Source organism: Spea bombifrons, chromosome 12, assembly GCF_027358695.1.
Source record: "Spea bombifrons isolate aSpeBom1 chromosome 12, aSpeBom1.2.pri, whole genome shotgun sequence".
Lineage (NCBI taxonomy): Eukaryota > Metazoa > Chordata > Amphibia > Anura > Pelobatidae > Spea > Spea bombifrons.
The window spans coordinates 7873618-7890594 of NC_071098.1; the positions used below are offsets into that span (position 1 = coordinate 7873618).

The 16977-nt window shown below is 34.4% G+C and overlaps 1 protein-coding gene across 1 annotated transcript in view; it reads right to left on the reverse strand.

The window, feature by feature from the left end:
- PRDM16 (PR/SET domain 16) overlaps positions 1 to 13119 on the reverse strand; it is a 269442-nt gene extending 256323 nt beyond the window's left edge. The window contains exon 1 of the mRNA XM_053452677.1: positions 13013 to 13119. Within this exon, the coding sequence (XP_053308652.1) occupies positions 13013 to 13049 (37 nt within the window). The 5' untranslated portion in view covers positions 13050 to 13119. The remainder of the gene's footprint in view (positions 1 to 13012) is intronic.
- Between the last annotated feature and the right edge of the window lie 3858 nt (positions 13120 to 16977).

Consider the following 16977-nt stretch of genomic DNA (forward strand, 5'->3'; position numbering starts at 1 on the left):
AGCAGAGGCCATCGCTGTCCTAATGTTTGGTTTGCTAACCTTAAGCTTTTTTTTGAGTGCGTCACTTGCAATTCCACATACAGCCACCGGGGCGTACTGTAACCAGGCAGTATCTATGTCAAGGGTGTCCAACCTGCGGGCCTCCAGCTGCTGAAGGACTAAATCTCCCATACTCCTCTGCCAGCCACTTAGCTGAAAGAGCATTATGGGAGATGTAGCCCTGCAGCAGCTGGAGGGCCGCAGGTTGGACACCCCTGATCTATGTGATGACTGGATTCTTGCCGTGTTCCTTTGATGAGTTTTCTATGCATTCTCTTTCTGTGTTTCGGAAAAGTTTGGATAACGATTGAGTTTTTTGCTGACAAATCTATTTTTGGCTGTTTTATTATTATGTCGATATATTTTGACATTGGAAAATAGGACCCCCGTTTGTAACCCAAATAAGTCCACTGCAGGCAAAGGAGGAATCTCCATAAAAATTTCCAGCTCAAAGTGGCTTTCTAACTGGACTATCTTTTGTAATTCGCATCCCATTCCCACGATGCCTCATTTTTTCAGGACAGATTTTTTCCCACATTGTTAAATTTCACTAAACCATCTTTTTTTCCCCCTCTGTCGTTGGCACAAGGTTCTCATTTATTATAGCAGACAGGCTGGTTCATTTACCAGTACAGCCCTATAAAATTTGTATTCCATAAATTCACACCCTCCTTATATTTACGTAGCCTACAAAAAAAAGGTAAGGTATGGTATTGAATACCACAAAAAAAAAAATAATGGTCGCAAATGTGATTTCCATGTCGATTTTTCCATTTGTAAGGGAAACTGGCTTAGTTTGCATGAAGTTTATCCCTTCCATTTGTAGGGAATATACTGATGGTATCTATCTATTAAAATTTAATGTATAGACTGCCTGGCACTGACAACATTTTGGCCCGGGGCAACTATTCTTTCAACCTCCTTCCTCACACTTCCATAGTATACCACATTCTTTGGGAAATGATAATTCCACTCTCTCGAGATAAATTAACCATATGGGCCGTCAAAAAGTAGAATGGAAACAAATGGATGACGTAGGGCCTGAAAGGTCTGGGGCAGCATCAGGTAGGGTTAGTTAGGAAATAGTCGGCTCCGGGGTACATGTTGATGTGGCCCTCTGCATACCTTTATGGCTACGAATGCTTAATATAAAGAGATTATTGCTTTCACAAGACGGGTGAAGGGTACTTGGGCCAACCAGGGTTAAAAAAAAAATTTTTTTTAAGTTTTGTATATATACTTATTTATTCTGAAGGTCAGTTATGTACAAAGTTTAAGGAAGACGGTAAAGAGGAAAGGCCAGGTAAGCTCCTTGACTTTATTCCCATTACAAAAAATGTCTGCACAAGGTCCCATTTAGTACAAGTTCATCCTACAGAGCCCTAGATAATCCCTCTCCAAGCTTACCACCCAGGTATGCATCATTCCATGGACATTGGGGAGCCATAATTATACCCCAAATTTAAACAATACAAGCTTGTTCTAACCAAAAAACCTCCTAAGTATAAGGCAGACGTGAATCCTGTAAATTACATCTTAGAAACTAATTCTGTGCTGCTCGGTTAATTAAATTGGTGTAGGATCATGTATGATTTACCCACCGAGTCACGTGAGTATATTACATTCCCTTAAATCCCATAATTAGTTATATGTTTTCTTTATGAACTGAGTGTAAAATTTGCCAGGTCTCTGCCTTGAAATAAATCTGTGTATTCTCTTTATTGACATTTACTTAAGTATTTTTCTAGGGTAAACCAAGATTTTTATATTCTGTGGCATAATTAAGGGCACGGCCTGTCTAACATATACTGAGAGCCGCTGTCCCCACGCGGTAATGTGTGTACATTTCACTACTCATTTAAATCATTATTTTATGTATTTTCAGACCCATCAAAACGAGTTTTTATTCCTTAAACAAAAATTAACCAGACCCTGGCTTAAAAAAAACCCCCAATACCATATATATAAGAAATAATAGAAAAAGAAAGAGGACCAATTATTTTTATTTATTATTTTATTTCTTATTTTGTTCTTTTGCTTGTATTTTCTTACAATGCATAGTTGTGCTTGGTGGACTAAGGAAAGCAAAGCCGCCCATGGGACCACAAACAGAATTTAGCCTACTCAAAATACTCTACGATACTTACTATAATCATTAACCTCTCCACCATTCCTCTTTGAACCGAGGTAGACGGGCTAGAGCAGAAAGCAATTTAAAACGTGTGGTAATGGGAGAACTGGAGGACAGAAAGATCTCTTATCACAACAGCCAACGGAGAGGACCCAGGTGGCACTGTCAACAACCAACCGTAAAGAGCAACATTCACCACCGTTTATGTTCAAAGAATGATAGATAATTCCTTGCGTGTGAGATATAAAAGTGTATAAGTACTTATTTACCCGCTAATAGTCAAAGAAAATTGATACATAGAGTAACAAAGTGACATAACAATACCAACATAACCACACAACAGACGTATAGACAAAAAAAATACATGGTCCATTAAAAAAAAAAAAAAATGATAGAGATAGACAGATAGATAGATAGATAGATAGATATAGAGAGATAGATAGATCGATAGATAGATAGATAGATAGATAGATAGATAGATAGATAGATAAATAGATAGATAGAATTGTCCTCTACACCATTTGTACCCCGTCACTCAGTAGGTTTGTCCGCAGTCTAAGCTGAGAACCAAATACCCCGTTTAGAAAAGCACTCTCTCCACATGTTATTGCAATTTAATATTTTCACACACTGGCGCATCATTATCGGGGAACTTGACACTACCAGGATAATTATATCATATTTAAAGAGCTTCTCATTTTTAAATGAGAGCAATGAAGCGCGTGATTGATGGAAGCGGTGTCTCCATTGTAGGAATTCTTCATTTTTGCTTCTACGAGCATGTGTCACCAAGTGGATTTAGAATGGTATTCTATTCATTGTGCAAGTTTAGGAGGAAGCCTTTACTCTTTGTGTACTGGGGCAGTGTGGAGTTCCGTTGCCTTTTCACAATGGCACTTAAACTACCAAGAAAAATTATATTTCCTCTAAGGTCTGAATTTTAAAGTGTAAAATCTTTACATGTCCTACCTAGTTTTTTCTTTAGTCTTGATGTATAATTACTTATTGGTTGAGACTCTTAAATGTTTATTTTTTAATGTTTAATCCCTTTAGTAAAACTGAGTACAGAGTATACTTTTGATTTTGCTAGCATGTTACACTACTGGAGCATCCAAAACCTTGGGGGAATCAGTATGTGGTACCCCAACAATTTTAACAACAGAACAAAATAAAATGCACCATTTATATAAGACCACATTTCATAAGGTGAATCTAAGGAAATCTAAGGAAAATCACTTAGTGAAAGGGGACCCAATGGGAAATGGATATAGTAGCCATATTGGTTCAAGAGAAGATACCTTATACCTTATACTGAGCCAACAGATGGAAAGTCACAAGGTTTTCGGGACCTCAGAGAGCCCAACTTCAGATGGAAAGAGATCTATAATCAGGTTATCCTTTTTTTCCTTGTTGCATTAGTAATGTCATCATAGGGTTCTTTCGCTTTGGTTTCGTACTTTATACTCGAGGAACAGCCAGAATAGTTTGTATGCCTGGCTATTGTTATACATACAGCATGAATGTCCTAATTTGAGATCCCGTTGCATCAACCCCAACATGAACATGCCAACAATCAAAAAAGCAATCTAAGCCTACACCTTACTTGTTGATTATTCAAAAATCAGATAACGGGTTAGCTGTATTTAGAAATCCACACCCAAATAATACAGAGAAAAGGCATATTAATGAAAACTACATTTATAGAACAATGATTTCTAATTAAATAACCCGTTAGTATCGTTTTATCTACTTACAATATGAATGTAGGGGGAAAAAAATCAAAATATTCACCAAGTCGCAAGAAAACCAGTCGTGTCTACGTTAAAACTTTAACTGACTAATATATTTGTCATTTCTCTGAAAAGGAAGGGTGATTAATTTGACTTCCAAATCTATTTGTTTATGTGACCTTTCTTAAGTACAAAAAAAAATGAAATGGGGCTCCAAATTATGGGATCTGCCAGAGCCTAAAACACATGGCCTGGTGCGGTCTGGTGTCTGTAGCATGGCCGCGTTTTGCCTGGAGGGACAGACACTAGCGTAAAATGCCGCTATTAATATTTTACTGATCCCAAATTTGAAAGCACATCTGCAGTTCCATTCATTCTGTTACACGGGGGTGATACTATTTGACCATTTTATGAAGGATTGTTTAAATGCTGAAGACTTGGATTTTTGTTTTTAATGATTCCAAGAAACAAGTATATGAGCCAAATATCTTTATAGCATCTAAGGTCGTATTTCCTGAAGGCTGAGATTGGCCAACGATTGTGCTACCTTGTTTAAAAACTATTATTGCTAATTGGTGACTACGTTAAGAGCAGCTTTGGGCTTTTTCTAGAACTTGCCCATGTGACGCTTAATATCAAAATGATTTGCTTCTGTGTAAAAGCGATAAAGCCAATTTAGTTTGGTTTTTTTTTCCGGTAGGCCGCATCCTAGTCAATGAAATGAAAGGCGCTATTTATATACGTCCACATAAGAGAAACTGAACACAATGCTGGCTAATTGTTTAGTAAAATTCCTTGTACAGAACTGAAAAAGAGAAATGAAACCAGATTAAAGTGGAGGCTGAGCAAAATAAATATGATTTTTAATAATTTCCATTAATTTGCTGCTGGTTTCCTATAATGTGATGCTGATCTTGCAACGCATTCTGAAACAGTCTCGTTTAGACATCATCAGGAGATTTTTGAATCATATGCATTTGGTGGTTATAATTACCCTAGATTTGGATTTGAGAATTATTGGATTTCGTTGTGGAATTCTTAAGCCATTAAACCAATAGGAACACAAGGAAAAAGGTCACATGATATCAGACATTACATTACAACCATTACAGCTCATGAAATGTATCCTCCTAACTTCTCATTGCTTGCCAACTCCACCGATGTACCTATGTAACAGTGATTTCCATTGGCTGGTGTTTCGCAAAGCCACTTACAAGAGCAAATATTCCCCAAAAATTGGTCACATGGATACTTGTCAGGACACTTTATAAATTAAGTTAATATAACAATTAGGACATTAACGACAAGCTTTTGTAGTAGGCCTCACATTTCTAAAACCTAGACCTTCCTAAATTTAGAAAGACCAGACTCAACAATGATAAGACTAAAGGGAAAAGTGTACACACTACTGCGCCGAACACACATTGTTAAGACCATAATGTATATCAGACGTCTCTCATCCATAGACAAGAACTTGGAGATGTCTGCAGGATACGCCGTGTCCATTCCGGCCAAACCAAAAAAAGAGAGGAACAACAAAATTTAAATATATCTTTGCACAAAAACCATTGGACCCAGGGGGTGACTCCGGGATTTTGGGAGCTTAAGGTAAAATGATCTTTCACATATGTAATAAAAACAACAAATCAGCTTCAACCAAGGGATGTAATATTTATAATCTTACATGTGTTCTAACTTCATGAGGAGTACTTTTAACATTTATATCTCCCCTTCATCATCTAAGGAGCTCCTTAGACCAACATGGGCCCCAAGCGACTGCTTAATCTGCCTTATATAGGACCACCACCCCCTAGTTGGGCCAGCCCTGAATTATGAATATTTTTATGAATAAAGTCTGATACTAGGCAAGGGATTCATAAATATAAAGCTAGTGATGGCAGGGAAGAGCTAATATGACCATTTAGCCTGTTATTATTATGCAAATCTCAAGCTATCAGAAGTTGATTTGACGGCTCAAGTAATCAAGAGATGTCAAGTTTCCTTTTTCCTTAATAACTGTTTTTTTTTGTTTGTTTGTTTTGCTGCTTTCACAATAAAACAATTGTGAGTACCAAAGGGATACAAAAAAAAATCACATGGCCCTTAATATAAATGATATCTAAGGCCTTTCGAAAACAAATTTACAATCCCCCAGTTGCATCTTTAAATAAATCAGACTTACACGTACTGAAAGCATTTCACCAAACAAATTACGAGTGTTTGTATACACCAAGCTCTGTTAATCTAGTGTGTGGCTTCAGCAAACCTATGCAGAAATCAGACCTGGGAATTCCTTCATCGCCCATAGAAGGATTACGTTGGACAAGAGCCTTGAATTACTCTGCTTCTATGCGATGAAATGTAATCTGTTACCTTATATTTTTATTTATAGTGGTTTTGCATTTTTAAGGCCCCATTAATAAAAAAAAAATATAAAACCATTCTTCATTTTTGGAAGAGATATGCATTTTACGCGTCATCATTTTTAAAAAAACGAATATATTGTGTGTGTGTGTGTGTGTATATATATATATATATATATATATATATATATATATATATTTATTTATTGTTATGTTTTCAGAAAAATCTCCATGAAATTTTATGTATGAAGGAATTTCACAGAGCTTATGTGGGAATATTTACTTTAGTATTTGAATTCCAAAATAACCAGCAATAGCTTGCTAACTATTTCCCAACCAATGTGTTTCTGACCCAAAAACTGCATATTATTGCATTCTATACACATGAAGAAAAAAATGAACATTGCAGAAGTGCAAAGAATAAAGTGATTTATTATATATATATATATATATATATATATATATATACACATAAGTACATAGATAGCGACAACAACAAAAAAGAACCAATTGGCCCATCTCGTCTGCCCTTTTTGCATCACTTTTTACTTATTAAGGATGGATTTTTGCACATCCCAACTTTCAATAAACATACATACACAATATATACGTAAACATATACATTTAGTATACACAATATTGGACATACCTTGCTAGACAGAGATATGAGTTATTGCATATGTGTATATTGCATATATCATGCATACAGCTTTTTAATTATATAGAAGGGGTGCATGAATGCTCATGCATGTGTGTGCTCACGCATGTGCGCGTGCCTGTTGCTTTTAAGTAAATAAAAGCTAAACACACACGTCACTTTTAGTAAAGGAGACCCTCAATTCACTTAACTAAGGTAGTGACTGTGAGACTTAGGCCACCCAGAATATTTCTCTGTGACCATATTGTGTAAAATACTGCGTTAAGACATAATTTACTTTGCCCAAAATTAAATTAAATTAAAAGCAAAACAAAATTATGAAATAAGAGGGTTTTTGTTTGTTTTTATTTGTATTTTTTTCCTCTGAGACTAATTATAGGTCTTGCTGATTACTTAAACAGAAACACTTTAGTAAAATATAATTGGCTCAGTAAATAGGGCTAAGGTTAATGGCAACCATTAGAGAGGTTTGGAACAAGGAAAAATATAAGATCAAGTCGTTAAATGAGAGTGTTCCATGTAGAATGCGGTCTTCAGTATGTCCAAAATAATAAGGGGTCAGAGTGTAGATGGCATAGAAACATAGAATTTGATGGCATTCAGCTCATCTAGTTTACCTCTTTTTCATGATATAAAGACTCATATCTTAATCAGTCTTTGGTCTTCTCTGAACCACATGCCTATTCTATTGCCTCTACAACTTCTGCTGAAAGGCTGTTCCACTTATCTACTACCTTGTGTGTGAAGGTTAACTATCAGGGTATAGACACACTGATGTATAATGTTACCTTTACATTGCTTACATTGTTAACATCAACATTAACCCATTCCTGTAGCAAAACTTAACATGACCTGAGTGTGTGCTAATTTGCAGAGACACACTAACAATCTATTCCTGCATCTACATAGATATCTGTACATACATACCTACAAGCACTTTCTGCACTGTGTATGTATACATGGGACACAAACCAAATGGTACAAACAAATATAGGTTATATAGGGGAGAGGTTATGTTGTACTGTGTTCATTTCATTACATCTAGTATTCAGAGGGGGAAATGTCACTAGTAATAATGATTTTAATGTGATTTATGAAGTTGATTTTAGGGCTTCCCTTTAATCTTACTGTATATATTCATAAAGCCAGCAGAAGCACATTAATATTTCACCATTGTCCATCCAAATCTCCTGGGCATATTAAGCAAAAAAAAAAAAAAATTCTAGACAGCTGTTTACCAACTGGAGTGTTTATTAAGAGGAATTCCCTGATCTGGCTGACTCCAAATTGTTTAATTCATATTTCTTCTCCCATACCACGCTGTCCAAATGCATTTGGCATTAAAATACATGATGGTGTAATTATTTCCCAACATCATACATGTGTGTATATGGGATGTTGTGTTAGTATGTGTGTCTGCTTGTTTTAATTGCCTCTGTGTGCATGTGTTAACATAATTGCATATGTTTGTATGTAAGTGTGTGTGTTCTGATGTGTGTTTTAAATGCCTGTATGTTCATATGTCTTTGAATAATTATGTGTTTAATGTGGTGTGGTTTAATTAATATGTATGATTATGCTTTAATATACCTGTGTATGTCTGTATTTGGTAAATGTGTATCTTTTACAGGTAATGAAATAAGTGTGCTGTAGCAAGTGTGTGTCAATCTGAACACTGCATTTGATTGTAATGTTTTCCAATTATGAGATCTTGACACAAGTTGAAAGTTAATATTGTTTTCCTATCAAATCTAATAAGTAACACTTACTAGATCATAAGCCTCTTGTCATTTACAACTCTATGCTTATTAAAGTATATATACTCAAATTGTCTGATAGCCCAAACAGGACATATACTGTAGAAGCTTCTGCAAGACTCAGCTCAGCCAAGTCAAAGAGTGATCTTTTTCCCCTAAAACTGAAGACAGGGATCCTGGCATTGTCCCATAATGTAAATACTTTACTTTTACTCCATGAAACAAACTGGTCATCATAAATCATCACGGCCCCATATACTACATGCTAAACTGGTTAAAGAATGTATGGAGAGAGATACAATTGTTTCTATTGTGAATTCTAAATAAACAAAAACATTCTGGTGTTGATCAAACCTTTTTTTCTTTTGTTGTTATACCTGTGTGTTGCTTTGTGTAGATTTTCTGTTGGGATCTACCTTGTTTGTGTGAATTTATATTGTGATCTCCCTACTCTAGGTACAAGATGGTGAAGGTGCAATAACTGGACGCGTAAAGGGTTAAGTATTGTTAAGAAACCTGACTAAGGTGGGCATGCAATAGGAGAGGCTATATTTCAAAGCCAAGAAACAGGAAGAGAGTCTAGCCAAGGGTACTACAAGCATTCTGTTGGCAAGTGACTTTACGACACTCAAATCGAGGGTTTAACCCTTTCAGTACCAGGGACTATACAGCACTTTCTCAAAGCTATGTTTTCACCCATCTGTCACTGAGAGGTTTAAGGAATTCGCACACATAATATTCAAAGCACAGCAACATGCCATTTTGCTTTAACCACCTGGCAGTCAAAGGGTTGACACATTCTAGCCAATATTCTATTAACTACTTAAGTTCTTGGTAGGCATGAACACCCATAACCCTGGAGAGATTTAAAGGGACTAAAGACTGAAACCTAGTAACCTGTATTGTTCCCGAACTGGAGTATTTTAACCCCTTTTGATTATTTTCTGATTTCAAAGCGTTAGATATGGTTGATACTATTATTTATACCTACATATAAACTACATATAGCTCTAAGCCTACATATATTTTTTCACTTCTTCCTATTTCACAAGTTAAAAAGTAGGGCAAGATATACTTTGAATCAGCTAAAAGATTTGATCATATTTATATTATCATTCCCCCTTATACTATATATATATATATATATATATATATATATATATATATATCGAAGTATTTAATGTATATGGTGGAATCACCAATGTTAACATGTGTATGTGTCAAACCTCATACTACATATTGTTCCCTCGCATCTATAATGTTTTCCTTTCTTGTAATGAAAGTACAAAATGCATATATAGGGTAATACTACAGTTAATACTTACATTAAAGCACATCACGTTTATTATAAATCTTTTAGAGCTTTCCATCTGTACAACCCTAGAGAAACTCCTAAGCATTCAAGTATATTTTCTTGCACATTTTGAACACGAATTGCTATATTCCTAATAAAATAAATGCCAGACAGTATATTATGTAATTGCAAATATGTATGAGAATGTTCAAATGTACCATTAGAAAAGTGCAGCTTGTAATATAAGGAGGTAAAATGGTTTTATGGATCAAAATGCGGAATTTAAAAAAAAAGTACTTTGTATGTCTAGAGAGGATAGGTTTTTTTTATAGCAATTCTCTCTAGAATGTCTAAAAGCTTCACAGATCTGAGTTCTGTATCTAGAGCTGCAGAAAGTTCTTAAAAAAAAAGCAGCCAAGAGGCCACTTAATGCATACCTAAAATACCCTCCAAGGGGGTTAAATCTCTCTGTCTCCCATCATTACACGGACTAGGGTATTGCAAAGAACACCCTAACAATATACTAGCATATCAGTGATATTTCATAAATAAAATGCTAAAATTAACTAAAAGTTATTGCCAACATACTACAAACACACACTACAACATTATTACCACCACCATCACTACTACTACTAGTACTACTACTAATAAAAATAATAATAATAATAATAATAATACATGCATAGCCATCCCAGGTACGCAGAAGCCTTGTAAATGCAGTTAGTTTTCGTCTGAATTCCCCAGGGATTGGGAAACCTTAGCTGTAGGCTACTGTTTTGTAAAATCCTCCTCTCCAACCCCATAAACTGTTGGGCCTTGCATTGTATTAAACACCTGATTTTAATCAGTGTTCACTCTGGAAATAATACACATTTTTTTTTTACTCCGTATTCGAAGACCTTTAATAATCGCTGTTTTCAGACGACCTACATTGTAAAAATACTAAATGATATGAATTCATATTTTTTTTTTTATTAATTTATATTACGAATAGGTACAGTGGATTATAAAACAGATTAAAAAATAAAAATGATAAAGCACAATGCTGTGGGTTTTTTAAAAATTTATATAATAGGATGTAGTAAAGTGGCTGGGAAGTTAAGACACTTATAAACCTTATAGAAAGAGTGTTTATTTTCTTTTAAAATTATTTATTTATAAATAATATTTTTTTGAATGTTTATATACATACACATGTATTTACCACTGTGATCTAGAAGTCCCAACACAGAGAATTACAACCCTTGGCCTTCTACATTAAGACTATAAACTATTGACCCTTTAAACTCTATTCTAACAAAACAGCTGTGTGTTCCTATTTCTTATATAGTGTGTTTTACAACTGCACAGGTTAATGTATTCTTAAAACCCTGTCCATATTAATAAAGATGTGATCCAAGGTGCAAGAAACCAACAGATGTTTAATTATTTTAAAGTTCTATGTCTGGATGTGAATAAAGGACAGAAAATATGTGTGTGTGCGTGTGTGTACACAAATTCACCATCTTATACACTAACACACACACACACACACATATATATATATATATATATATATATATATATATATATATATATATATATATATATATATATATATATATATATATATATATATATATAGACTCCAGTCTAACATCACAGGTGAAGAGGAAGCTGTGGGGTTACATAATATAAATATAATTTAGTATGTTATATATATATATAAAATAAATATTTTAAAAAAGTCAATATTAGTATAATTTGTCCATGCTAATTATATTCTTAATAGACATGTATCAATCTCAAAAATGCATTTTATAATTATTAAGACTTTCGCCCACACCTGCTGATCCAGTGTGTCACTATGTGTACAGCAGGTATATATTTGTATAGCTGCACGATATGAGTGCATACAGGCATATATGAATTAATGTGTGCTGATGAAGGCTGTTTCGTCGTACCGTATTTACATGCAGTTACCACAATACCTTAGCACAATACAATGTAATATTTCCAACACAATAAATAGTATCAACGAAGTAATGGTGTCAGAGCTTCTTAGCAAAGGCAGGCTTCAGTATACTGTACCAATTGCACTTACAGTCTCCAGTATTTTTGCACAAAGCTTCAGTAAATCAGAAAATAAGTCGATTGACAGTACTGAAAAGTATATATAATCCCAACCTTTTTCACAACATAAGCAAAGAGGAAGATATATTTATAATACGACAAAAAAATGAAGCAATCTGATCACCTTTCCTAGCAGAAAGCTAAGCTCTCAGTATACAGCAATTCATTCTTCCAGTTACAAGCTCCAACAGTGCAAAAAAAAATGTAATGTAGGTGGATTCACAATAAAAATAATTTAAAAAAAATTCAAACATTTAATATGAAAAATACAATGTAAAAAAAATAGGATTTTTGCAATTCCCTGGCGCAAGTATCTGGAGTCTTACAACTCTTCCTGAATGGGTGCAGATCCTGTAACAGAAACCAAGGATTCTTAAAGTGATTTGAGATCCCTAGTTGAGAGCCTTGAGTTTGCTGTGTCCAGCATGCTAACCCCACTGAGCACACTGCACTCTGTGTAGAGCTCCTTCCATACAGCTTGTGGGTAGTGCTCTAGCGCCCACTAAGAGCAAGGAATATTATTTCACAAGAATTGGAACGACTCAATAAAAAAAGTTGCTATCCCTCTCGTCAACTTTTCGTTGACTTTCGTTTTTTTAACATTTATTTTGCCATTTTTTAAGGAACCCAGCTTTGTCTTTAGAGAAGAAACAAGGGCTTTGTGGGCTCCTAAAGAGCTAAGGAGCAGCGCAGAGAGACTGCAGGGACTGTCTAAGTACTTCTGCTCTGCTAACACTGAAAGGGTGGACTTCAGCAAATCATGTATTTAGCTTCAGTAAACCAGAAAGGAAGGGGGAAAGGTACTTGATTCCTTCTACCGCTTATCTAGAAAAGATCACCAACCAGCTGTACAGATCCTGCTGGATTCAAGATCTGCTACCCAAGGTCATTTGTGAATAGGAGTAAAAAGCAGAAAAGGACTTACTTTTGGCCAGTTTCCTCGCCCTTGCCTTGGATCTCATCTTGTCGGCTTGTGGATTCCTCTCCTCCTCCTTGAGCCCAGAAGCAAGCAACACACTATCTTCATCTCCCAAGCATTGTCAGTTTGGACACCTTCGCACATGCGCACAGAGCATTCAATCTGACACCCTCACAAGGGCCAAGAAACTTTCCAATGAATTCATCATCATCATTTTTTGTCCTATCCTCTTCTTCAGATCACTTATCTCACCCCCTCCTCTTCCCCTCTGCTCCATCTCTGCATTTCTACCTACTGCCCCTTTAAGAAAAAATCAGATCTTTTATGATTCTATAGCTCTCTGCATGTTGGCCCCTGCAAAGGACATTTTTAAGGACCAAGGTACCCAACAATAAAAAAAGGTGATTATTGATTACATTGTTCATGTTTTTTGTTTTTTTTATAGATAATACACTTTATTGATTTATTAATAATCCTCTGTGCAGTGCTGTTTCTATTATTCTGCAGCCATTAGTACAGTATTTACATCCTATATAAATGTCAATTAAATCTTGTTTTTCAACATTTTGTTATTTTTCCCACAGCATTCTCCTAATTACCTTGGACTGCTGGTAATTATGTCATCATCAAATGGACCCCTTATTAGCAGCACCATAATACTGCTAACCTGTCACAATTTGATTACATGGCTGTTATTGAGTGTAATAATTGGGCAGATAATTAATTTTAACCCTTTCTGGTATAGGCACGTGCAGCTCTCGAGGTGCTACAAGGGTAAAGTGTTATACAGTTATATATATATATTCTGATTCACCATTTGTTGGCTTTTTAGATGGTGTGTGTGTGTGTTATTCTGATTAACTATTTGTTAGTTTTTTTTAGAATGACTGTGTGTGGTATTCTGATTAACTAGTTGTTAGCTGTTTGGAGGAACTTAAATCACATTACACATGAAAGCATGGTTTTATGCTTACTTGTATATTTGTATAATATTTCTTTTAAGTGCATGGTTTTAGACAATTTACACAAGCAGGCACACAAACATACACACAAGACACACTTGAAACTGTCTCTATGATTTCCAAGCGCACTATTGATTTTAAACAGTACCTTTAAATCAATCTGCTCGTGCTTGCACAATTTTATTATTTTTTCTATGATAGATAGATATGCCTCCTCTTTACCTGAATAGGGGCTCAGTGTTTGTGTAAAAATGCTTGGTCTCCAAAAACCAGGTAAGTCTCACATCCTGTTGTGTATCGGATCAGTAGAATTGTGGAATTTTGAAAACACGATCATAAATATTGATATATGCATTTGGATTTTTATCAGAAAATGTATTTTACAACCAGAGGGAACCAACAAATATAGCAATTTAAAAAAATCAGAGATATTGAAATGGATTGAAATAAAATTGGGTGCTTGTCAAAAAATGTAATTCGAGTGGCAATTTTGGATAAAAATCAAGGCAGAATTTCAGCATAAATTTCAGTAAATGTATCATTATGGGCAAATGTTAATCTAATTCTGATGCTTAGATGCTGTATCCCTATTTTGATAATAATGTTCGAATACATTAAACGATATACAAATATCTATACATCACAATGCAGTGTACATTTTGCATCACACTATCTATATTGTAGTATTTATTATTTTTATATAAATGTCCGTGTCTGCAGCGCTGTACAATTGGCTACTGAAGAAACCTGGGATACTTATAAGGCCTATCTGGCATTCATTGGGTTAATTACCATTTGTACAGTATTAGACAAGCTGTAAATGTATATTTCAACTTAAAATCAGATTGAATATTTACATAAAATAAATTGAATCCGCGCTTTGGTATTATGGTTTAAATATTTGAAAGGCATGGGCCCAATATTGTCTGTGCTTCTGAAAATGGAAATATTTCTTGATATGAACTATTTTTTTTTATAAATGGATAAAATTGTACATAAGTATGATAATATTGTTGCATTGTATATGGGAAATAGGGTAAGTGTTTTAGGAATGCCCCAGATTATATTAATACCTATGCCAAATGCATATTTTGCTTTATTAAAATATATATATTTATATATGCCAAATTAATATTTTGCTTTATTAAAAATATATATATATATATATTTATGTGAAATACTTTTCTGCAGACGAAAAAAATCAATCAGAACCTGAACTGTTATGTTTTATAGGAAAAATAAACAAGTATTGGTACAAAACAGGATAAATTAATAAATGAATTACATTATAGAGCCTTCTCCCTGGAGACCCTATAGAGAATTAGCTAACGTGGGGTTTTGCACCTGTAGATCATGAAAAGAGTGGAATCCAGAATGTGTTTGATTCTTTGTGGGAATTATCGATAATACCTAGATTATGATGGTCACCTGCAATCTTTGCCCAGCTGAAGCAAACACATTAAGACTCATAACTGTCAATGCTTTTAAAGTGTTCACTCGTTCACCAAAAGGGTTAAAAGAGGACTCTATAAAATGCATTGTGTTGCTCCATTGAAACAGTAGGCGACCAGCTGCACCTTACAAAACGCATCTTACTCCATAAAATAAATCGTATTACTACTTAAATACTTCAGTCCATACATGAAGTGCAGTGGTCTCAAAACCCAATTCGCCTCGGTAGCTAACTGGTTAAATGAAACGCTTTACATACACAACTGTAATGTTTATCGAATGTGGAAGGTGTTCTTTATCATTTGGTTACAGACTGAATATTTTTTCTGTTGTTATACTTAATATATATAACAATATATATATACTATTTGTTTTATTTACAATTCTACCTTTATCCCCCACTCAGGCTTTGGGAATACAGAAGATCGCCTAGCTGCTGGCTATGTGTGCAGGGCTGGTACTCGATGTTGAGCAGGGCAATTTTACAATAAACTGGGGTAGATTCATAGGACCACAGTCTCCCATGGGATTACTGTACTGGTTTCCAGATCCATTTATAGAAGCTGGTGCAGCAAACATTCAATGCTAAAGACCACAAATATGCCAGCCCCAATAATCACAAGGCTAATTAGACAATTATTGGAAAATTATTACTTTACAAACTCAAATACAAACAACACTGAGCTCCTGAAATACTCACTTTACACCACAAATTCATCAAACACTCAAAATGTTTGTGTGTATAAAAATATGCATTGTTCCGACTTTTTTACGTTTTTATTTTTTTTTATGTGCATACGTTTTGATAAAGGATAGAAAAATGATCGTTATATAATTGTAGATGTTAATAAAAGTAACTAAACTATTGCTTGGGGTGTAAATGCAAAATCCGTTTCATGGCCATCTGCCACTGGAAATTAATAATTTATATTTCATGTTTAATTCGAACTAATCCATCCAACAAGGGCACCGACAAATGTTACAGCGGTTTATGTTACTGAACCGTTTGGAAACGAAATAGTTAATAAAAATATCCTGCTTTTGGGAATTTTATTGAAGAGAATATAATATAATTTGGAAAAAAAAATTTTTAGAAATAATGTAGAATTTACATTTGCCGCAAATATTGCTGTATGCAAATAAATAATGTAAACAAAAGAATATATTTATCTGTGCGTGTATCTATAAATACAGCACCCGGGCACTGCGAATTTTCATCCATCCACAACATATATATAGATAGATAGATATAAATAGATATGAAAAATACACAATTAATGTAATTCATAATCATATTTCTTAATAAAGACTAATTTGTCTTTTATAATATATTGTAGCAAATATATAAATGATTCACGCATATTTTGATATCTAATTAAAAATGCATTTTTTCAATGAAAGGTCAAATCTCATTTTTTTTATAAACCCAGAATACATTCGGTATGCCTGTATTTTATTTAATAATGCGTGTATGTGTGTGTATATATATATAGATATATATATATATATATATATATATATATCTATATATATATACACACTGACTAACCAAATGCA